This window comes from Blennius ocellaris (genome assembly GCF_963422515.1).
Source record: "Blennius ocellaris genome assembly, chromosome: 8".
Lineage (NCBI taxonomy): Eukaryota > Metazoa > Chordata > Actinopteri > Blenniiformes > Blenniidae > Blennius > Blennius ocellaris.
The window spans coordinates 18,392,698-18,418,292 of record NC_137657.1 but is presented as its reverse complement, the minus strand read 5'-3'; the positions used below and the strand labels follow the sequence as shown (position 1 = coordinate 18,418,292).

The 25,595-nt window shown below is 37.9% G+C and overlaps 1 protein-coding gene across 1 annotated transcript; it reads right to left on the bottom strand.

Moving 5' to 3' along the window:
- Window positions 1-5,364: 5,364 nt before the first annotated feature.
- ddc (dopa decarboxylase) lies at window positions 5,365-18,148 on the bottom strand (the record flags this gene model as incomplete). Its single annotated transcript, XM_080500363.1, has 13 exons — window positions 5,365-5,565; window positions 6,203-6,304; window positions 9,182-9,280; window positions 9,375-9,394; window positions 10,348-10,424; window positions 11,525-11,592; window positions 12,986-13,080; window positions 13,666-13,732; window positions 14,111-14,254; window positions 14,911-15,045; window positions 17,459-17,578; window positions 17,657-17,770; window positions 17,948-18,148. 13 exons carry the CDS (start codon window positions 18,146-18,148, stop codon window positions 5,365-5,367), a joined length of 1,443 nt encoding a protein of 480 aa, XP_080356489.1.
- Window positions 18,149-25,595: the final 7,447 nt, after the last annotated feature.

Sequence of the window (25,595 nt, the reverse complement as noted above, 5' to 3'; positions counted from 1 at the left end):
CAATTGAATTTATTCAAAATGCTTTGGTGCTAAATCATAACTGTGAGAGATACAACAGTTGAACATTATGCATTAAGACTTTCAAGTTATTTCAAACTGAAAGGATAAAGTTGTTATGGTTATTGTTATTATTTGGCATGAGATGATGAGTGTGCAATGAGTTTTTAAGTGTCCATTTTCAAAATCAGATTAATCTGATTTCCAATGTCCATTTTACCTTGACTTTTCAGTACTGTAATCATTGATTAAGCACAACATTTTAAAAACCTGCACAAGTGAACAATAAATTAGCGATTTCCTGTTCAGGGTTTTAAAAACTATATATTTATTTGTTGTATGAAAACACAGACAAAAAAACACATGCTTGCTGGCATTCATCTTTAAGATTAAAGTACAGTGGAGGACAGCTCTCTTAACAACTAAGTGGATGCACCGGCATCTTCACATTATGACATTAAGTGTTGTTAGTCTGCTGAGATCTGGAGAGCTGCCTCGCTAATTGCATGTGCATCTGCTTTCCAAATGCACTAAAACATGATGAATTTTTACCACATGTCATGGAGGAAATGTCACGCTCGTGCTGTGGTACATATCTTTGGTCGGAACCATCACCGCACATGTACTTCAAATCCATAGAAAGGTCTGTGGCTTATTCAACATTAGCAATGACTCAAAACAAAGTTTTCTTTGTTTTTCCTGCAACTTATAGTTGGTGTCATATTCAAATGGACTGGGGAGCAGTGTTTGAGTCATGCAAAAATTCACATTATTAAGGAAAATCTGTTATTTTATTGCAAATATTGTACAACAATAAACATTAGTGCAGTTGTTGTTTTCTACATCGGCATAGCCTCACTGAATCCTTTCAATAAACTAACAAAAATAAAACTGAATAACTTATAGGTGTTATGCAAATGTAAAATGAAGAAATTGTGTCACACTTTTGAGTTTGACTGCAAGTGTACAAAGCATTTTTCAAAACATTTTTTGCTTTTTCTTCTCCTGCATTTTCTTTAAAGATTTGTTTGAATTGTACAATCAATTATTCTATTTATTGGAAACTGATATGAAAAAGTATTATGTGAATGACATCTAACTCCATTGGGCTATAATCGAAATAAATGCAATATAGTCAGTTGAAGTTCATGTTGTTGTGATCTCATATAAAATTCAGTTCAGAAGCCCGACAGGGGGCATTGTCGGACTAATTGCTCTTGTTCTAAAGCCTTTAATGCATTATTATGAAAGATTCTCTGAACACAAGCACATTCTGCTAGCAGGAATTTTCGCACCGAAAGCCTCTAATGTGTAGGTTTCAAAGCACTTTGAAACCCCCCCCCCCCTCCACTCTCTCATCCCTCTTTTTACCTCAAGTGTAGATCTCACAGGACTTAGCTACTGTGGTAGCCACTATGGAAAACTGTCTTTATGGTAAGCTCTTACACAGTACAGTATAGCAGACCTCCCTCCACTGATGACACTATGGAGCCATGTCCCCACCAACGATGTAATGCAACCCCAGATCTCTTGCATGCTCGAGCTGTGAAACACTCACCATGCTGCTATTGAATTATGAAAAAGGAAACTCTCATCCTAATAGAACTATAAGTTTCACTGTTAACACCAATCAGTGTACAGTTCAGCATGAAGCATTCAATGCTGGCCATGCAATATGATTCCTGAGGACCCAGGAGGAGTTGTGATTTCCAACGCTGTGATCAGATGATGGTAACGTGATTGCAATGTTTTCCCATCTGATGCCTCCCAAGTGAAAAAGTGACTTGGACAAGCTTTCAGCAAATAACCTCAAACAACAGATGTTTGAAAGCTGCTGCGCCCAGAGTGAAGCAACCAGTGGAGCTGACTGATACTCAGATAACCTGGTGTCCGAGCAACACGCAGACCTTTTCCCTCACAAACTGTAAATATGTCAACGTTTTAATTTCCTGTTCAAGGTCTGTGAAATGTCTGTGAACTGTAGTGCAATGTGTTTTTGTTAATGCAATTATTCGGAGATGTAGCAAACAGAAATCAATGTACATCCATCCATCAGTAAGAAATTTAACCACCTCAGGATCATGGGATGCTGTAGGAAATCCAACCTGACTATGGGCAAAAGCAGTGTACAGACACAAGCTGTGGGCATTTTGGCTGTGAAGCAAGAGTGCTAACCACTACACCACTGTGAGGCCAGGCCAATGTCTGTACTGTCTCATGGCCAGTCCTAATACAGCTGCCTGTCATTGATGCTCAGTTAAGATGTGAAGAAAAAAAGCATTTTCATTATCACAGCAACTCCACAGTAACAAGATAGAACGATAGGAAAAATGTACTTGCAATTTAAATACAATCATTCTAAATGTGCTTCTGAACTCAAAGTTGCAGTTTAGTTGACTTGACTAAATCTATCATTGTTATTGTGTACTACAGGATTAGGGTTCCGTGGCTTTGAGCTTATTCCAGCTGACTATGGACACAATCAGGAAAGACTGTGAACAGGTCACCAGTTCATCACGCAGTATTTCCTCACATTGACACTTCAGTGATTTAGAGTGACCAGTTAACTTCAAACATATGTTTTCTGTGCTGAAAGAGAACACCAGAGTCCCCCAAAACAAATTAAAGAAAAATCTGGTGTACTTGCTGCAATACACATTGGTGTTACAGTGATATTTAACTTCAAACAATGATCCAGAACCTGTAGATTACTGCATGATATCAATAAATAAAATGTTATAACTGCAGCCATGAGGGGGTCATCTTAAAGGAGAATGTGGTCTGGATCTCCCATCTACTGAAAAACAAATACCATGTGTCAATTAGGAAAACTATAACATTTTTAACTGTACAGTAACAGTTATCCACATAAAGTGATGCATTTGTAAGTGAATAAAGGTGACATCTTCCCTGATCAGAATGGTTTGTTCGACATCTGTTCAGCCAGTGGTGGCCTCTCAGATTAAAAAAATAAGTCATATATCCTCCATATTTCAATGGCAATGAGCTGAAGCCAACCCGAGCTGAGTTCCAGGTGAGGTCAAGGGCAAATGAGGGGTATTCCCATTGCCAGGCATGTTTCCAAACAACTATACCTCAATTCAGTACCTGAAAGTCATCCCTTCTGATATTTCAGTGTATTTATCAGCAGTTCAACTGAATGTTTAGTTCTTTCAACTGTTGTTATTCACAAGCGTAGTATGACATACTATTGATAGTAAAGTCAACACAACCACAACCATAACCATGTCTTTTTATAGAAGGCATTCGTGCATTTGACTCAGAGACTTACTGGCTGTGCAAAAGGCAGTTCATATGTGTCTGTCGGTGTCAGTATCAGCAACATATTTTTGGATGTGGAACAGCCTTTCATGACAACCAGTCTTTTTTCTTCTCGCGACAATGTTTAATGGCACCCTCTTGTGGCAAAAAAACTACTTCACTTCAATGAGTCAGTTTTTTTATTTTCCGCATAAGAATGAGTATTCATGCCACTCGCACACCAGTACACTGGTCAAGAGAGAACTAAAACTGTCAGGTAACTGCAAGCTTGCTTGACTAAATCCACAAATGCAGTAAAATATTTCTGTGGTTCTGCCGCATATGGGGAATTGAGTGCTTCCAATTGCTTTCTGTCACTCCCGCCATTCGAAAGAGCCGAAATAAATGTTTAATTATAATTGGTGGTGCTGCAGTCATTCTGAATGCATCTGATGTCTGAGACAATTACTGAGTACTTGGTAATGACAGCATAAAAGCACCCTACATCTGCACAGTGTGGGGCAAACCCCTGAAGAACAATGCACAATATCTGTTGTTTCTCAGGTAGTATTGGACATTATTTAAATACGAGTCAAAATCATTCATAATATAAGCTTTCAGTATACACTGACAGAAACCAATCATTTCTAAAGTTATAATCTGTTCAGAATTTTTATTCATTAGGTTTTGTATGCTTGTGTAAAGGTTTCATGTCTGTTAGATAGATAGTAAAATACATAATTACTTTTTTCCTTTAGTTAATCCTGATGTATTTTTATGTTGCCTTGGCCCTACTGTGTGCACTTAGGAGGGGATATTTCTCACTGGAGACTCAATGCTTACTCAAAAGCACATAATTTATTCATTCAGATTGATGAGGTCAAGTATACCATTGTAGGTGCTTGAACTAAGACCTCTGTCGTCACATTCTTCTTGTTCCATGTGTCCAATCATCATAGTTTACCATTTAGTCAGCACAAATGGGCCATTTTACCTTATCTTTGTCATTAACCAGCTCTCCCACAATGAAACATGATGACTTAATATTGCCTCTGCTCATCTACAACTATTCAGAGGCCCAAACCTGCCTACCGAGCAGGTTTGATTTAAGGCCAGTAATGTGCAGGGGCGTGGAATTAGAGTCTTTATTTATAGAATGTCGGCCTTTGTCCTCTGGGATTATAATGCTCAGAAGGCCTATTAACACAGCATGTTGCGGCATGTACATGTGCATGTGTCTTATCATCTTTAACTGAGTACACCTCAGCTGAAGGACAGCAGCACGACATCAGCCTGGCTTTTTATTACTCCTTTAATGACAGTCAAGCACACATTGTTGAATCCAACAGTCTTTATTGAGATAAATCTTTTATCGCAAGCAACCCACAACCAAGCCTGGATCAGTGACTGCAGAACCCTCTTCACCAGGATAGTGTGCCATAATCACAACATGTATAACAACAGCCATTAGACATAAATTCAGCATTTTATACTTCAAATCCACTGGCTTACAATTAGGGACATGATGGGAGCCCAGTGTGAATAATCCTTGATTGATTTATTTTTTAAAGAAACTATTACATTTGAATGTATATTCAAGCGTCAGATCAATGCCAGTCAGACCACCTATGTAATTTCTATAAAGTGGAATCACACAGAGTCCAAAATATAGTCACATAAGGGCGATACATTAATTGTAAAACAAACAAAATCACGGTTTTTGCACCAAACTTTGAGCCCATTCAACATTAAAATTGCCACCCAGGACACAAACTGAATAGACGAGCAGTGCAATATGATGAAGACAATATGACTATCAGCAGAAGTTGCAGATATATAATGTGATGCTGGAACTTTTAAAGCTTTTTGTTTCCATACAATTACTTTGAATTATTTTCTGAAACTTCACTACATTGGATATATTATCATTTACCAAAACATACACACAACTGAACCATCTCAAGCTTGTTTATTTATTTGGCTTTTTTTGGTATCTCAATTCCCTTAAAGACATTGTATATTTGCAACATAAAAAGCAATGTTTGATACCATCCAATGGTAGTCCACCATTGGGACAAAGTGGACGACTCCATCCTGAATTTTTGGTCAATGGCCGGGCTCCTGCAGGAGCTCGAAGGTAAGCTGCGTTATGTGCCGCCAGGCCTGATGGATGTGATGCGACTCAGTAGCGCGTGCACAGATTGCGAAACGCAGGACAAAGCGCTCTGAGAGCTGGCAAGGCACCAGGTGGATCTCCCTGCTCTTCGTGATTTTTTTCAGTAAGGCCTGGTTCAACTCATTGGTTCCCTGAAAGGAGCGGCAAGGAGACGCAAAGGGTTTATTTTCACAACTGCCTGATTTTGCCTGAAGTTTGTCTACTCATCACCCATAATGCAGGTGAAATTATTTCTGAAAACCATTAAAAATGGATTTCAAGTAGTAGAACAAATCACAAATTATATCTTGCTAAAAATTGCACTTAATGAATAAAACTAATACAAATTACTAGTGTATATATTAATGATGATGACTTTTTTGTCACCTCAAAACTTGATTAACTTGATATTCAGTGTTTTGGGGGGGGGGGGGGGGGGTTGCCTTTAAGTAACCTCTTCAAACCACAAAATACTATCTATTTTGTGTACTATAGTCCAGGATTTTGTAAAAAAAAAAAAAAAAAATGTTTACAAAAAAAAGATCTTTACTACAAGTTTTAACTGAAGGATTTATTTCGATCGTGTAAATGTTTAAGCTTGTACGTTTCATTTACCTCCTTTAAAATTGTGCTTTGGGAAAATAGACAGTGGCTTGGAGATAGATGTTAATTTACAGATGTCACAATATCTACAAATAAGACCCCCCAGAGATGTTATAGAAGAGAAAGATTCACAATAATACATTTATTTTGTTTTGTTTTATTGTGAAGAATTGAACGTGAACTTACCTTGAGCCTGAAGCAGACGAGTCCCATGACAACTTCAGCACAGATCTCAAATCTCTTGTCTGCTCGCACCAGACTTTCAAATTCTTTCGCCAAGGCCACGTGCTGTAAAATGAACACACCCATTTGTAAATTCATCCTTCATACACACTTCATCCACACTGTCATCACATCACCCCAACAGCAGTCCACTACAACATTTTGATCACTGACAGTTGAGGAGAAATACCCTGATTGTGTAATATTACACTGAACTGCTCAGCCTGCCTATTTTTAAAGCTTAAATCTCCATAATTGCAGCTTTTGTGGAGCATTTTCATTCTGCACTGGTCAGAATGGAAATGCACAAGTGGCACAAGGAATTAAAAGCAGTGGCAGAGTTTAGGGGTAGTTAAGGCTCATGATGTACATGATCCCATGAATGCCACAGTTTGAAATTTAACAGGCCCAAAACACTTGTTGCCAACATTTTGGAAAATTGAAGTCCATGCCTTATGAGATCACGGTCGTTTTTGAAGCAAAAAGATCTTTATCAAATAAGTGTGTAGATTCTCTGTGGAAGATTGGTGTACATCTAACTTGAAGTCACGACGCATATATTTGGATTATGAGAGAAAAAAAGAAAGTCCTTACATGCACAGGGAAGACATGCAAACTGTACATAAGAAGGCCAGCAGATTCAAAGCTGTTGACAGGAATAACCACAGCACAATTGTGGTGTGATGAATCCATACAGTGTTGATAAAATAACAAATAACAAAAAGAGGCTGGAGCTCATCACACCTGAGCTTAATTCTCTGCACTGGCTTCCTGTCAGTCAAACAATTGACTTTAAAATCTTACTTCTGGGCTATACAGTTTTGAATTCTCTTGGGCCCAAATACATCTAAGATTTACTTGTAGAATAAGAAACATCCACAGCCCTCCAGTCCTCACATTTATGAAGTAACGAAGACGTTTACTAAGTGTTCCCAGAATCAGAAGAAACAAGGAAGCAGGTTTTAGTTTGTACGCTCCTCACCTGTGAAACAAACTTCCTGAACAACTGAAGACTGTTGACACTCTTTTAAATCAGGTCTTAAAACATTTGCATGGGCTTTCCAATAAATAGACTTATTGCCTTTATCTGAATAAAGCTTTTACTTTATTCACCTTTTTATTGCTTTGTTAATCATCTCTCTTTTTATGCATTTTTCTTTGTTATGCACTGAATTGTCTTGTGTCTGAATGCTGCTAAATAATTAAATGTGCCTTTCTCATGGGTTTACTTACATGTTGTACATTCAGGCTATTTTTAAAGGTTGCTTGTTATACTATCGAATCTAATATTACACATTAACTTTGAGTGAAGCGAGCCATGTTTACTGTACTCCAGACATTTTTGCACGATTTTCACTAGATGGCAGTGTTGGATAAGTGTGCTTAAAACCATCCACGACTGGAGTTCCTTATTAAAAAAAAAAAACCCAAAACAAGTCAATTGTACTGTGTAAGAGTCTAACCACTTGATTTTATTTCTATAATCCACAATAAACACCTCTGATATACCAATATAAGTCCCCCATTTGATATTAATTCCATTATGAGTAGCTCCAAATCACCAAGTTCTGTTTTCAATAACCATGCAATAACCTTTATCGAATTCTGCTCATAGCAAACCTCTTACTTCACTTTGTTTGATCCAGTGCCATGTGATAAATCAGTGTAGTCATTTCACTAAAGGTCACTGAGATATGTGTCGTCTACTAAATTTCAGTGCGCATAATCACAATATTCTGGATAACCTTTGCTGCATCTTTTTATAGTTGTTCTAAGTTCCTCTCCAATGCAGCCCAAGACTGGCCCTAAATCACCAACATCTGGTTTAGCATAACCTTATTTTTATTTCCAGTGGAGAGTTGATCATAATTACATGTTTCCATTCTGATAATTAAGACGTTTGAACACATTTTTTGTTCTCCTTGTTTGTCCCCCCCCCTTTGCTTTAATCTTCGGATATGTTTGGTAACTTACTCCACTGGCAAAGTTGGCAGCTATGCATTTATTTTTATTTTATTTATTTATGATGTGTAGTCAACAAAGCATTCAACTAACAGGGCATTGGATGTGGCTCGATGCATTTTCAGTGAAAGAGAAACTTGGTTACTACAATATATACCCTTGAAGTACTATATTTTACAAATGTTGTGGGTCAAACACAGCAACTAACACTTGCATTAGGGAATAAAAAATTGAATTTACATTACATGTTTTGGTCAGTAATAGATTCCCAGGCACCAATGATGCAGCTCAACTACTCTAATATAGAAAACTAATGGAACCTTAGAATGGTGCATTATGGGTTCTATCCAGAGGATGCTCTCTGCCATTTAATTTAAAACAGAGTAAACACAAAACAGGCTCATTTGATTGACAGAGCACTCTGGAGACTGGGAGATGAAGATGAGGAGGAAGTAAGATAGGCAAAGATAAAAGCATGGGTCCTGCATGCATGGGTGGAAGAAAATATACAAAGTGCCTCTTTAAAGGAAGATATGGGTCAAACTTATGTGGATGGAGTGAGCTGATGGAGAGAGTCTAGGAGAGAGGACAATAAAGAGATTTTAGCAGTAAGGAGGATTAGGAGGGTGAGGTGTGGGAGGGAGGGAGGGAAGCAATGACATTTAGCACAGAGGCATAAGCAACTATCAGAAGTGTTGTTTCGGTCAGAAGATGGAAAAAGAAAAGACAAAAATAGAGAAAAGTAAACCCAGGATGCTGCTACTGTCACATAATACTTTTTTTTTTTAGTAATGTAGGTAAATACAATTACATAAAACACTGTTAATAACACAGATACTTAATGTAAATTCATTTATCATCTGATTTTGACTATTTCACACAGGAATGTCTTCACCTGTTGAATGCCTATATTTTCACCATGAACAGATAATCAGGACTTGATGAGCCTGAGTGACGTAGATCAATAATTTGGACACCCACCTTGCGAATATAAGCTTGCAAGCCACTGACTCCGTACATCCGAAAGACAAACCACATCTTCAACGAGCGAAACCTTCTTCCGAGAGGAATCTGCCAGTGCTTTAAGGTGGAAGAGGACAAGAACAGGAGAGCTATTAATGCTGCAGTATCAACGCTGATGTTATAATGAACTTAAATAGTAATAAAAACCTACCCTGTAATCTGTGACCAGACCTGTTAGATAAATAAAACAGTGTAATCGATTAAAATCCAGTATTGTCTGTTTTTATTATGTTGTACCTTAAGACAAAGTCTGTGTTCCTTTATATCATTTAATACGTTATTATACTTTAACATACAGAGCCTTTTCTGAGTACAAAAACATTGGCTCTCAAAATGAATCTCCTCTAAAAAGGTTCAGTTTCTTGTTGTTATCCTGGACTTCTCTTTCATTGTCCAGGTGTCGCTCAGTAATCATGGCATCGTCAGCCCACGCCGGCTACAGGTAGCTCATCTTTACAGAATGGAGGCTCGTGTTGGCTTGTGCTAATAACTACTAATTAGATTGAAGAGTCCAGATTGTATGAGCGAGGGCTTTTGTAAGGTGTCCGTGTTTGGTGGGAGGTGGCACTCTGGCTTTCTCTCTGCCTGCTTTATCTGTCAAGCAAATTACAGTGCAAATCTGAGCCCATCTGCAGCTTCAGGCAATGTTCACCAGCACAGTGACGGTGTATTCACGCAGATTCAGATTTATATCTCTGGGCTGTTTTTGTTAGCATTTTTGTTGTTTGACATCTTTAGACTTTGTAATCCTCAATCAATTACCATAAATATCTTAATGATATTACACTTGTCTTATTTATTGGCTTTTACTACTGTTTTTACTGTTTCACTGTCTTGTGTTGCGATGTCTTGTTAAATGCTTCTCTTCCTGGTTTTATTGATTTCTTATGTTCTGACGTTTCCCTATGTCTCTTGCTGACTCCCGACAGACCGATTGAGCGATGACCAAAGCATGCATGCAAATGTACAATTGGGAACTACAAATGAATTGCCCCTTGTGGTATAAATACAGGTGTCTGAATGTGACTCTGAATAGCAAAAATTATACCTGGTAAAATAGTTCTTTCACATTCTGATTGAACCTGTGATCGCTGATCTGGCAGATTTTATTGAAAACAACTCACCCGACTCCTGGTTTTCGTGCTTTAGATAGAGTGGCTCCATCTTAAAAGCTCCAATCATGTCTATTCTGTTCTTCACCCTGTTGACATTTTCACAAGTAGCAACTCTGTCACTTAATATCATGCTATTAACCATTGGAAAATTGTAGGTTCATGAAATATTATAGTGGTCTTCTATTAACAGTTTCACAGACACCTTTAGTATTAATTGATATTACAGAGTCGGAAAAATGATTTGAAAGGGTCTGGTACTACCAGGTGATTCAAACTGAAATTAATTTAAATACATTTCTATCATGTCCTTCAGAGATGCTGATAATACTAATTAAATGGCAAAGTTTCTGGATCTGTGTATGTGTGTTTTGATTATTGGCATATAAGTTGGCAAAACATATTGATGGCTTTTAAAATGGTTTCAGACATTTCAGACAAATGTCCCCCTCATGGAGATTTCTGTGTGTTTTGGAGTGTGGGTGGATGGGTGGATGGATAAATAAGCTTTATTTCCTGGGAAAAGATAAACTATAATCCCAGTATATCGCAGGTACAGAAATTTTTTTCCAAACAAGCGACAGGTTTTTGTTTTAACCTACTGGATGTTAAAAAAAAGTCAACACCTGAAAATAAAACTGCATTATGAAGCCAAGGGATAACGTGTTATAAATTATATCAACAAGTCAAGGTGGTGACTCTGTTAAACACCCACACATCCACAGCAAGCTTCAGGGAGTCAACCGAGCCTCATGGAAAAAGTTGTAAGGAAGGTCTTTTCTTTACCACACATTGGGGATTAAATGGGTTTCCTCTTTGTGCAGCTTATGTCTTGTTTTGCTATTGCTGACAGACGGGACAGGTGGAAGGGAAGACACACTCTTATATTCACTGCACAGATGATTGAGGTGCTGACAGATATCAGCATTCATTGTTATTTTACGGGACAATCAGTCACCGTTGAGTTAAACTATAAATAATAAGACAGGAATAGGACCAGATGCTAAAATTGTAAAGCTGTTTGTTAATACATAAAAAAAACTGTTTGAAATACAAATGTGAAAACTGTATAATTATTGTAATGACGAGTAACCACCAGAGATTAGTGCATGAATATAAGAAGACAAGAGAAGCAATGATGTGGTTTTTGTTTGTTTGTTTGTTGTTGTGAGTGTAGTGGTGAGCTTACCACATTGTAGAACAGTCAAAGTTGATCAGGAGCCATTTGTGTGGGTTGAAGTTGAACGAGTCTGCAAACTTTACAGAAAAAAAATAGTGATAAAGCCACAATAAACAGCAAAAAAAATTTAAAAATACAATACATTATCAATTGTTGTCAATGGTCGTCTGTGTGTTTGATTGCAATGTGCCCAAACGTATGATTTGTATCATTCATACAGCACTCAGCATATTATCCCTTTGCTCATTATCACTGCCACAGAGAGAGCCACGTCACAAGCAGCCACCATTTATTTGAAATGCAAAAGAGGACCGTCCATCCAGCCAACAGCTTGTAGCACTCTCTGAAAAATAACCATTTCAAGACGGGTTTATTCAAGAAGAGACAAACTGTTTACAATCTGCCTCCATCTTTTTGTTTCCTATCTTTTATAATATCCTTTCCTCTATCTCCACAAATGCAATAAGGCAGTCGAGAAACAATGCGAGACAGACTCCTGGCTGACAGTTGCCATGCTGACTGATTCAAAGGGGGGGCTGGTTGCCTGCTTGCCCATCATTCATATCCTAGCAACTGACCCTCGAGCAGGGCGGCAGTCTCATCCAAAAAGGACTAGCTTTCCTCTACGTGTTCTCGTCCAAACATTTTTACTGACCTTTCTAGAGTTACGTCCTAAAACTGCATGCAAATTCATTCAATATAACTAATATATAAATCAGTACTGGAGCACAATTCACCTGTGCCATTAAAGTAGGTTTCCAAATCCAATTGTACTTTTAAAAGCAAGCAAATACAAACTGTAAATTGTAATTGTTAAATCTAAGACTTGGGATGAAAGATTAAACAACAGTTGGTCATTTCGCTGTCAAAACGGCTTTCTCCATCTCCCCACCGACATTGTTTGAACTGGTGTGTCTAATAAACAGTGATATATAAAGGTCTAACACTGCCTCAGGAAATTACGCTGTCCTTATCTCTGCGTCTCTGCACAGCTTGGGGAGCAGCAGCTGCCTCGGCAGCCTCAAAAGGCGGATTGATGCTCCCGCATCTTACGCCGATTGTTTGGCCCATTACTCAGTCTTGCATGCTTCCTCCTCGACATTAACGCCGTGCCCTTTTCAAACACTACACACTTTTTATTTCCATCCATAGATGTGTGATATTTCACATGCAATTGAACAGAAATAGGTTCACTTGATATTCAGCACCATCGTCTGCCCACTTAAGTCTTGCACATTAATCTTTTTAGACATATTGATATGATCAAAGTTAAAATCATTGTCAGTTTTATAATAGGGATTCTCAGCTTAACCTGAACATGGAATATGTTTTCTATGTTCAATAATATGCATTATATGCATGATAATGCACCATATGAGCATGTAAGCCTTCATTTCAATTCCATTTTCATTTGTTCAGCGTCAAATACCACAGTGATTTCAATCTGTGTAAATTCATTTGTTTACGCACCTCGATGCCATTCAACAAAGGTCTGAATTCAGGACAGATAAATGCACTCCCAGCGTAAGCAGCATCAACATGCAACCACATATTCTCTGAATTACCTGCAACAGATTCAAAAAGAAAAAAGTCAAAGTAGTTTCCATGGATATAAAGTACTACAAACACGTTTCAACAACCAATAGCACAGTACTGACACAGTACTAGCACAGTACTGACAATTAATAAAAATGCCTGCAATGTAATAAAATAATAAAATTATTTTTTATTACCATGATTGGGTGACATAGCATCTTTACCCTCAAAGGATTAATATTTCGTCTATGCCAGCTACCATAATCATTTTTCATAAATAAATTGCACAAAAACCTCTAAAAAAGGCATACATTTAAAAAAATTTCTGTAGCAGCAACTATATCTGTTTATGCATCTCTATATTAGTACATTATTGGCTGCGGTTATGACATTTTCAAATCGATCTTTTAATGGATGCTTATATGCATACATTTAATCAAATATATTGGCAAAATGTCATTAAAATGGAGCAAATATCTCCTTACATTTATGGCAAGTTATTGTTAATGGTTACAAATGGTAAGATTTTTTTTTTTTTTTAATCTCTTGCAATTGGTCTCTATTTTACATCAATTCATCCTTAACATACATTTTTTTTTTTTTTTTTAACTCACACAGTGGTCCCAGGTCTGTGAGATGATCAAACGCGCAGGATGGTGTGGTGCCAAGAGTTGCACATAACTGAAATAAGCATGCAACAAAATTATTTGCATTATTTGTGCTTTGCTCTATAATTTAAACAAGATAACCAAACACAAGCCGATACAATCTTTGTAGCTACATTAACAGGTTTCTTAGATGTGGACGAGGAAAGAACACCATGCACAGCACTAAGGATGCACCTCTAATTCATCCGATAGAGATCTGTAGGCCCAGATGAGACACGGATTGTCATCCCTAACTCGATACACATACATTATATTCAACAGAAATAACATTATCCTTCTGCAGAAGCCTCGGGGTGTGCACAGCTACGTGTCTCAATGCCGCTGTCAGTTTAACGATGGGTGAACAAGCAGATCTGTTCGGGAAAACCAATGGATATCGTTCATTTCTTACAAAGAAAGGGATGAGTCCTTTCGCCTTGTCCTCCTCTAGCATCTGTTTGAGTACGTCCTCTCTGACAGAGTAGCTGTTGTCGGTGGGGACTTTCTTCATCATCACGCCTCCGATCAGAGCAGCACGCTCGACGGAGGAATGAGCCTGACAAGAAAAAAAGAAGCAACTTCAACAAGGTAAACAACCTGCAAGACACAAAGGGTTTGATCCGCTTTGTGAAGTCATAGGTGTGTACAATCAATGCTGCAGAGTATGATCAATCTTCACTTTGAGAGTTAATGCTAAGATTTTAAAGCAAAAATCAGTTCTTTTAAAGTCATGGACAAAATTAATTTAAAGGCCCAACACGCACACATAATCCTCCACATTATTTGAAAGCGTTTATCTAAATTTGATCATCTAAAGAATGTATTGTCAGAATAACTTAAGACTGCTTTTGAGCAGCTGGTGAATAAAAAGTGGTTCCCCTGAAAAGGTCTGTGTGGCCCTGAGGCTGCTCCCTAACCCAATCACAGTGCCAGCCTTGTATTAAACCTGATCAGACCTTGTTGTTGCCTGACCGGACCTCTGTCTTCTTCAGGGGCTAAAACCCCATGCTGCGGTTACTATGGTAACCAATATGGCCCTCACAAGTGGCCAGTGTTAGGGGGTATTTCATATAAGTGGGGTCATCTTAAACGCTCTGTTTAGTGCAGGTGAAAGCTCACAGGTGACCTGTCTAGATAGTAATAATATTTGAAAAAGAAACTGACAGACAATACAATATCAAAAAGCAAAGGGCAAGTAGCTCTTGCTCTTACTTGCTCAGACGTATAGGCCACCAGTTTGGAGAGTATGTCACACTCTGATTTTTCTGGCTGCATCGCTTGGAGCCGTCGGACCACCTTACAGCGAGCAGCAAGCAGAGCCATCAGCGTCGCCTCACTGGCTGTGCCCTGTTGGCGGGAGGAAGAGTTGAAGACATGAAATCTGCACTGGTTGTGAGGAGCCAGTCAACACGACAACCCTGATGAGCAACAACTTTATTACAAACTATATTGGTCACTTGGCTGGTAAAGGTTATGAAGCTTAACAGCTGTATAACCTTTCCTGATATAGAATATTTTTAGATTATTGTAGGATTTCTCAACTTTCATACTTGGGAGTGTAATTTATATGTACATATCAGCAAAGGGAAAACAAAGGTCAAACATGACTGCATCAATCAAAGAAACCATGTTACAAATAAAAGCAGACTTAAATTCAAATGATGTTCCTGTTACTGTTGTCAGTAATGAGTTGGATTACGAGCTGAAGTGCCCGTTGTTTTTTGTAGGAATAGTACTGAAAGAAATGAAAAGTTGGATATCCACTGAAGTAATGCCACAATAGAAAAACTGTGGGGAGTGTGAGAAGCTATCAGCCTGTCTGACACAATGAAGATTGTTTGAGGCTTTGTAATGAAGTGTGGTTTCCGAGATGTCTGAAGACAATATTACAGGACAGTCAATAAAACTGTCCAAATAGAACAATCGATAGAGCATAAATCACCAGACCAATATTAAGGCCAAAGAATGTCAATGTGTTGATACCAGCAAAATACTGAATAAAAATGGGCAAATGCATATAACAGTGCAAGGATCATCCTGCAGTAACGCCTTTATCAGTACTCAGCTGACTTTACTTTAACCAACAGTAATATTAGAAGAACATGTGAAGCAGCCAGATGCTGCTTTTGAAATCAGCAATAACAAGTGAGCAGTGATCCATTTTCTTGTAGCAAAAGATGATTCCATTTAATTTACCTGTGGTTATTTATTCATCCCGCATAAATGTGGGTTACAGTCCAATACGCATTTTATGAAGATTGAGACACAGTTCTAATGCACAGGAACTTCATTTATTTTCTAGATTTACAGTGCAAGTTCAGATGAAAACCACAAAGCTTTCAAACTCAAACTGTACTTCTTGGTCTTTTACCTGCTTACAATAGCACATTAGATAACAGAAAATATACTGAGACCATCAGTGATGGTGGCAAATAGCCTGGTATACTTCAAATAAAGTTTAACCGAATTATAACGTAACGTTACCACACATACTGCGTTTTCCTTGAAGTCTTTAGTGTATTTGAATTTATATGCAGAGTGAACCACAACGGGTGGCTGGTGACCTTCTACTGATCCACCATTGGAAGAATACTCATGTACTGCTCTCGGCTGCACACAGGAAAGCCCTGCAGAGGCTCGTGAGGCAGCCCAGAAAATCATCGGCTGCCCTCTACCCTCTCTGCGAGGAGATTGCCAGCTGGAGATGCTTGAGAAGGACCGCTGCCATCCTCAAAGAAACCCTCCCACCCAGCTCATCACCTGTATGAATGTGGCCAATGAAGGAGCACACATCCAAACTTTTAAACAATTTCTATTGTTGTTGGATCCATATTCTTAGTGCTTTTAATGTCACTCCTCATTATGCCATTATAAAGTCTCTGCATGCTCAGTCATTTATCTTTTTACACTTTTAAATGTTCTACTTATAAATTTACCTTAATTGCACTTTTATATTACGAGTGTTATTTATTTATTTAGTTATGTCTACTTTTCAACACTTTCTTAATGTTGCACATTCATTACATTCATACAATGGAAAATAAAGCTTATCTTAATCGCAACTAAAGTGGTTTGTTTAGTTACCTTTAAGTTTGCTTTTTATCCAAGGATGGCTCATTTTACTAAAGGGTTTTTGGAGCCATCCCATTCCCTCTTTGTGTTGAAACAAGGCTCATAATAATAGGCTGGCAATCTGCTGTCACTATACTCATTAGCCCTGCTGCAGTGCAAGAGCCCATTTGTTGCCATAGTGAACTGGTAAGCTGAACTAAAAAAAGGAGATTGGCAAAGCAGAAACAAAAGCACGATGAGCCATACGAACACACGCGCAGACACACACTCAGGTGGTCACAATAGAAGAGGCATGAAATGAGCTGTCATCAGAGTGCACTCCCATGCTTCACTGGGCATACACACACACACACACACACACACACACACGCGCGTCAGTGAGTGTATCGTCTGCTTCAGTTTCCGTTTCTGTCAATGGATCGCTAAACTAATGCTCAGCCCTTTTCCACACGAAAGCAATTCCAACACCATCACTGTCACCTCTGCCCGCCTGTGGATGACATATTAAAAGGCAATTTCCTGGGTAATTTTCACCCAGTGTGGGAGAACAAAATCGATAGCACGCAAATTGCTGATAAATATGGTTATTGAATATCGGAGCTGTTTGTGCTTATGGACAAGGTGAAAGGTAAACTGGAACCTGCACGAGAGGAAATAGTGAACCTGTGTGACATGTTTGTGCTCTTACCTGGATGACGCCTCCTCCTTGGCCACTCGTCCCAGCTATAAAGCACTCGGGCAGGTGGAGCATCTTTCCCAGCCAGTCCAACATCACTGTCTCCAGCTCTGTGCAGGCTGGACTGGCAGACTGCAACAAAGGTCCCAGTCAAAGACAGTCCCAAAGAAATTGTTTTAAGATGCAGTGACAGAGCAAAGTGTCTGTTACCCAGGAGAATCCAATGCAGCCAATAGCTCCACAGAGCATGTCGGCCAACATGGCAGGATAAGAGGAAGCCGTTGGGAAGTAAGCGAAGAAGTTTGGGCTATGCCAGTGGGTGACCTGGAGAAAAAAAAAAACACCTGGCTTGAGGCCTTCCCTCAATCTCCCAACCATGGAACTGGTTCTAGCTAATGTTTTGAACCAACTACTTTCTTTCTCAAAACTTCTCACATCTGACAAAAAATGAGTTTATATACATCTACAATGTAATTAACAACACATCAAATGTCAGCTCACCCCAGGCATTATGACCCGTTCCACATCTTTCATGACGTCTTCATAACTCTCTGGCTCCTCTGGCGCCTCGGAGGGAATCAGGGAACGAAGATACCCTGGATTCACATCTGGGTAGACGTGTCTCTTTTCTATTTTTTCCAGGTAGTCGGCCGTATAGTCCACCATCTCCTTTCCTCTGCGGCGAAATTCCTCAGCGTCCATGATATGACTGGAATAAAGCAGACACATTCCATCCTTAAAGAAGGTTTGGTGGACATTAAGCTAAATGACTTGGATAAAAACTCACTAAAACGGTAGATTAAAAAAAAACAAACAAACAATACAATGAGCATGGTCAAGCAGCCTTAGATGCCACCGTGAAAGGAGGCAACAAAATATAATAAGTAATGAATCAAGCAGATGCACAGTGCTACTGACTGCTTCTTTTCAACCTGGGGTGAAAGAATGTCACTGACAATAAATTAATAATAATAAAGTAAGGTCAGCCCTTATCAAACCTTTTCCATAGTTAACCTTATCACTGTACCCTGGCACCCTGCAGACAGTCTCCAATCTTCCGCTCTGATCCCATGAAATAGTCGTGGATGTTTTTATTCACTTTGTACTTGTACTTAGTGAGACAATCTTGACAAATGTCTAAATATGAACTCAATCCATAATCTAAACAGTAGACAACACAGGGTTCAAGGTTACTTTTTACTTTTTTTCCCCTGTGGGTCGATGTTATCAATACAACTTGATAACACCACAATAATGTCACATCTTTAAAAAAAAAAGAGATAAAGTGTATAAACTAATTTAATAAGTGCAATATTAAACCAGGATAAACTTTTACAAGTTGACTAAAACACTGAGGAGATTAATGATGATTAATGATTAATAACAGTGGAGAACAAACAGTTCCTTATCTTGGCATTTATAGGATTTGGGGATAAATACATTTTTAGAAATATGATATTTGCAAGCAAAAAAAGCGATTACCAGGAAGTGGCTGAAGACGGAGGTTCCTAAAGTTGAAGTCTGGGTTGATGTCATACATGATATATATGTGATGGAAAAGCTTACTTGTTCTGTGAGACTGAAGGAGAATACATTTTTAAAAAATTGGGAAAAACTGGATTTAGTACATTAAACCAACTAGATCAGACTTTATTTGATGTATATATCTTGAAAAAAAAAACTAATTCATGGTGACACAAGTTCAAGTGTTTTGATTTATTTTACTTTATTTGCAGCACTGGTAACACGATTTGGTTTATTAGGTCAAAAGTTTGGCATAAAATCTTGGATATATTTTCATTTTTGTACACGTATAGGTATAGATAATGTTTTTTTCAGTTTGATTCATAGTCACATTTACAAATAGACATATGTCGAGATACATGATAATGGATGGTTATATAAAAGTGCAGGTATGTATGGGCTGTGTGTACATATATGTACATGAGAGTGGGGGAGCGTTTGAGGGTCTGGACATGTATGCATGGGTGTGTGCATGGTATATTAGTATGAATATATATATTTTATCTTCAGAAGTAAATGGGAGAGAAAAGGATGGCGAAATATACAGAAAGTGATATCTTTGTTAAAGATATGTCTAAGTTTTGATTTGCTTAAGGCTTTGGGAACAAAAACAAAAACAGATCTGCAAATCAGTTGTTTGCAGAATGTTTGTAATGAAGTTCAATGAAGTACGTGAAAAGGGCTTAAACATTTTTTTTTTTAATAAAGCTGACAATTGATCTTCACCGGGGAATATAATTGTAAAAGAATTGCACATTTTTGGTGCATTAAAAAAAGAAAGCAGCTTCACTAGTCACTTTTATGTGTTTCATGGTAAGAATATTTAATTAAGAATAGAAATGTTTTACACATATCTGTGCTTCAGCACACCGAAATCTAATGTTTAAGTAATCATCAAGTTTTTTTTTTTAAGAAGTTCAACGAGGAGCATTCAACCAGGTGTATTGCAACTGGGAGCAACTGGGACCTAAAGCATGCAAGATGGTGCATGGTGGCCCTCCAGAGCAGGGATTGGACACCCCTGCCATAAAGTGCATTTTATTTATCAGAAAAATGTTCAGTTCTACTGACAAGATCACTAACATTAAGATAAAACTAAAATAATTCTAACACATTTCCAGACAGCCTGGCTCATTTAAGATGACCTGAAATAATATGGTATATAAGAGGCGTACACTCTGGCCTGACAGGAATACCACACATACATACATGGGGGAGAGCAGGTGAGTACGGCAGGTTTGATGAAGAAGCAAACAGTTTTCCAACAGCATCTGATCTTTTAGTACGTAAAAGGCTCTTTTGTTTGAAGGTGGAAAGGTCCGAGAATATGAGTTAATAAACGTTTCAGTTTATTGTATACAATATCTATCTTTATTGTATGCAATGTCATAAATGTGTTGGGAAGTCTCATCTGACCTCAGGACGCTGCACGGATCATGTTGGATCAGTCAAAAACGCAGTTAAATCCACTGAGTGGTTCAGTTTGCCCTTCAGTGAATGGTTTGCTGAGGGCTAAATGAAAGGCGATAGAATTTATACATATGTTTGAACTGCTGAGAAGAAACATTGTCTGAAGCTATGGCAGTGGAAGTTTAATAAATCTGATTGACACACAGCACGAACTGACTCTGTTGAGCCATAATCCATACATAATAATCCCCCATATAACGTAAATGATTAGTAGCAGATGAAGAGAGTTTTATTTGCTCATAACAGTGACAGTCCATGGACATTGCCCCTTGCTCTGCACCAACACCAGTAATCAACAAGTGTTTCATCGTACAGGTCCCGTTCCCTTGTTAAGAAGAAGAGTCCTTATCCTTATCCTCATCTCAAATAGGATTAGACATGCTGTATGGATGTGTGTGCATGTGGATACTCACAGTTTCAGGTGAGCGCTCCTTGCAGCGGTGGTGGACAGAGATCTTCCTCCTCCTCGTTCTTCTCTCGCCCTGCACAAGGAGAGCCAGACGCGGCCAGGCACGTGGGGAGTGTGTTAATGTGTATGTGTGTGTGTGAGTGAGTGTATTCAGTACAGGAGAAATTTGCTCCTTTTATCTTGCCACTTACCACCTCCCGTCCCACCAGCCCAGCCAATGGGCGCAGGGCGCACAGCCAACGCAAGAAGGATTCACTACAAGTTCCAGAAGCTGCGACCTTAAAATCACACGCACTTTAAAATATGAATGAATAGACCTTTGTCTTCGAGGTGGACACAAATAAAGACAAGATTAAGCGGGAGAGGGAAATAAATAAACAAACAAAAAAAAAACCCAAATATGAATAAATAAAAAAATATATATATATATTTGTAGAGGGAAAAAGAAGCGGTGCCTTTGGTTTTTTCTGGATTGCGTTTATTTTTCATCATTTAAACTGTTGGAATTTGGAAGTGGTTTATTTATCATGCTATGAAGAAGATTTTGATGCATTGGTGGAAAGACACATTTTCAGAGGTAGGCGCTGGAGTTTTTGTTTTTTTCTTTCTTTCAGAGTTTAAATTATTTTTGTGTTTCTGGTGTGAGATAATACAATTAAACACGTAATAATAGCTTACGGAAATGTTTTGACTACTATCTAAACAGAATGCAAATATATATATAAAAAAAATTTCTAAATACATTGAGAAAAAAAAAAGGCATTTAAAGGATGGATAGATTATCCCCGTCAGAAATCGTCTTCTGTACCAAGCATGCATTATATGTATGAACGCTGCGGACCCCTTATTATATCATTTTAGTGGTTTATTTTTCTAAATCAGGTCTTGTCACACTTTTGCAACATGTTGACCCTATGCACATTTTTTTTTTTTGTGGGCAGAACTACAAACGATTGCTTTTAACACTGGGAAAGGATTACACGTTACAAAAAAATTCTGCAGATTTCAGATGTTTTAAATTGAGTGTTATTGATTGATTGACACTTTTGAAAATTTGACTTATCTTTCCACCTCCGCATTCTGCATTGCTGAGGGATCATACGTCAATGCCATTCCACACTGGGAAAAGAGAATAAAGGAGGAACACACACACACACACACACACACACACTCACACTCACACTCACACTCACACTCACACTCACACTCACACTCACACTCACACACACACACACACACACACACACACACACACACACACACACACACACACACACACACACACACACACACACACAGGTATTTAAACAAAACAAGCCCCTAAAGAAAACAGTGAAATTATGGTATGTAACCGTCTGTTGGAAGGTCACAACCTCTCACACTGCTTTGTTTCTTTGTCGAGTCATTCTGACTTCCTAAGGTCACACAACATACACCGTGTATCCTACTGTAGCAAACAAGGCAACCTCTTGTGAAAACATGGCACAGCTTTATCAGTAGCATTGCATATATATATTAATGAGTCGCACCCAAACAGTAAAACTTTCCATTTAACCAAATGGGAAAATGTGTTTGAGGTATTAGTGGAATGCTGCACACAAAAGATATCTATACTGTTCATCTGTATTGTGTGTTACCGTTGCAATTGACTGGAAAAATGCCCTATGTGTCATACACCTCTGTCAGTTGAACCAGGGCTCAGCTTCCTTTTGTAACCTTTACTGGGGAATACATTGCTTACACCGTTTTGATGACTCCCTGTGGTTAAAAACAAAACAAAAAGCAAAAACACTTTATGCAATACACAAACACAATACATGAGGAAACCCACTGAGTCTGGTAGTAACATTTTTGCTTCTAATTTGGATAAATATTCACATGTGCAGGCATTCTTTTCTATTCATATACATGTACCAAACAGTATGAGACATACAATTCAATTTGAAAATATTGAATGACCGCAAGTTTGTCTAAAACTGTTGATGCGACTTAACTGGATTGCAAGCAAAGTTTATATATATATATATATATATATATGTGTGTGTGTGTGTGTGTGTGTGTGTGTGTGTAGCATGCTACAGATAGTCATGCCATGCTTTAGGCAGGCTCAGGATTCAAGGTGTATGTTGTGTGACCTTAAGAAGTCAGAATAAATGGACATAGAAACAAAGCAGTGTGTTAGGTTGTGACTATTCAACAGAAGATTACATACCATAAAGTCACTGTTTTCTTTAGAGGCTTGGTTTGTTTAATTACCGATTTAGTCCATTTGTATTTCAGCAGCTGCACAGGGAACAGTGTACACGGTATACTTTGTATGAAATGAACTGCTGGATATAGGACCTTTACTTTGTGTTTATAGGTGACTGCAAATAACCCACATCTCGCACTGCTGACTGTTCAAGTGTAATAGTCAAACAAAAATACATATTGTTATGAAGACAAGATTCTAAAATGATAATGTTAAGTTGATAAGGGCCTTGAAGCTCATCATATTAAATTGACTTGGCAACTATCACACCCAGTGAGTGATACTGTAACTTGCATCAAACAGTGTTGATGCATTGAACATAATGATGAGGCACTTATTGTTGAACTTTTACCATATTAGAGCTACATAGACAGGAAAATATGATGGCTGCTTTTGGGGTAAACAGCTGATGAGAATCCATGAAAATGTAGCCTGTTTTTATTTATAATATTAGAAAAAAGGCAAATTTCTTAAAAACTCTCACGCACGCGCGTGTGTGTGTGTGTGTGTGTGTGTGTGTGTGTGTGTGGGTGTGTGTGTGTGTGTGTGTGTGTGTGTGTGTGTAAGTGACATATAGGATAATGTGCTTTAGTTCAGATGGAGGTTTTGGATTAAAAATGTTGTTGCTCACCTCTCTGATACCAAGTCATCCCTGTTTTATAGGATTATCCATAAGTCCATAAATACACTTTGCCATTGTTTAATGTCATCTTTTGACCAACACACACGCACGTTTATCCATCCATCTTCTACATCAGATTCATTGGCTCACTTTAAGAAATGATCCACAGCCACCTTGTCTATCTTTAGACACACTGCAGTTTAACTCAGTTTTATATTATTTTTAGTGTCTTGTTTTTATTGTTTAAAAGTCACTAGTGATTTAGATTTTTCTGTTATTATGATCATCATTGTCAAGTAGTAAGTTTTCAAAAGTGCTGTATAAATAAAGTTATTTTTTATTAATATTCATTGAAACTCCCAGCACACAGATACTCAGATAATGAGAAACTGAAAAAAGAAAAAGACAAATAACAAAGATCATTTTAACATTATCATTTTATGCCTCAATGTCTGAAGAGCAACATTGAAAGTGAAAGCGATGAACTGTATTTAATTGAGGATGTTTGTGCAAAAGCTTGAGCAAAAGTTATTTTGGCAGTTAAATGCAAAGCTGCAGACATGTTAATCTGTTTCTGTGCCTACAGCAAAACTTTAATCCTTGAAGTCTCACTACTTTTGCATGACTGATAATCCCAAGTGTGTGACATGCAGATGGGGTCAGACGCTCAGTTCTGTGTTTTGTTATAGATCGCAAGTTAATCTGGCTTTCTCATTGTGTCAGCATGCATGCATCATAAAACGGTTTGAAAAGCGAATCAAATGGTTTAGCATCTGCTGTGAGTGTAAAGTTTGATCTGGATGTGGCTAAACCAATTGTTTGGAAGTCGTTCAGCTAATTGCTTTTTTCCTTGCGATACTGCGCCATCTCGTGGGGTAAAATGGGATGTCCATTTTTGGGAATAGGGGAATTGTGATGACCTTAATAACCTAATATGACAACTGTGAATGCAGATCGTTTGTGTAGAGAAAACCTTCCAAGGATGGTTTCTCTGTAAAGACAAACACTGAGGGTATTTTTTCCTTTTATAGCAATGTACTATGTTTTATTCTAATTACAATAAACAGAATATATCAGTCCCTTATTTGTACAAAAATACCTGAAAAGGTTACAATTAAGATTTATAAGCCATTCAATTATATACAGATTGAAGCAAAGCATATTATGAATACAGGCGCTCTCTCTGACAATAAGAGATAAGTTACTGTTTTCGTTTTTGCATTCCCTGAAATACATATTAGTTTATATTCTTATATATACATTTTTATTTCGTGACTCATTTGTACAGCCATGGTATCTAGTATGTTGACAATGTTAGGAAAATGCACAAAAATCTGAGGAGAACAGATTATTTCATCTTTGCAAGATCACGGTCGATTTGCTTTGAGCTCCAAACTTCTACTGAAACAAGACAAGCATTCATTCACAACAGCTTCAGCCATACTCAAAGAGTGCAGTTTTTTTTCTTTTCTTCTTACAATATTGACTTACATTTATCAAGTATTTGTAAAATTGCAACAGCATAGCTTCACCATTCGGTCCATGTTGCGCCTGTGTTGTGTGCGAGTGAAAATAGGATCAACAGAGGCACCATCTGTGGTCGCAAGTGACCTGGCTACAAAAACTGACACTGTGATCCACTGTCTGTCATTTTATTTGCACATCTGAGTGTCTACCTGCTTAAAATGAACAAAGCTTAAAACTATAACACACACAAAATAATTAAATTATGTTACTTCATTAGGAAGCATCAGTGTAGGAGCTTTTAATCAACTCAGGTAGCCAGGTGAGCATTGTTTTTAATCGTGTTTAAAAAAAAAAAATCCTAAAGAATTACATTAAAACCACTAATAAACTAGATGTTTCTTTTAAA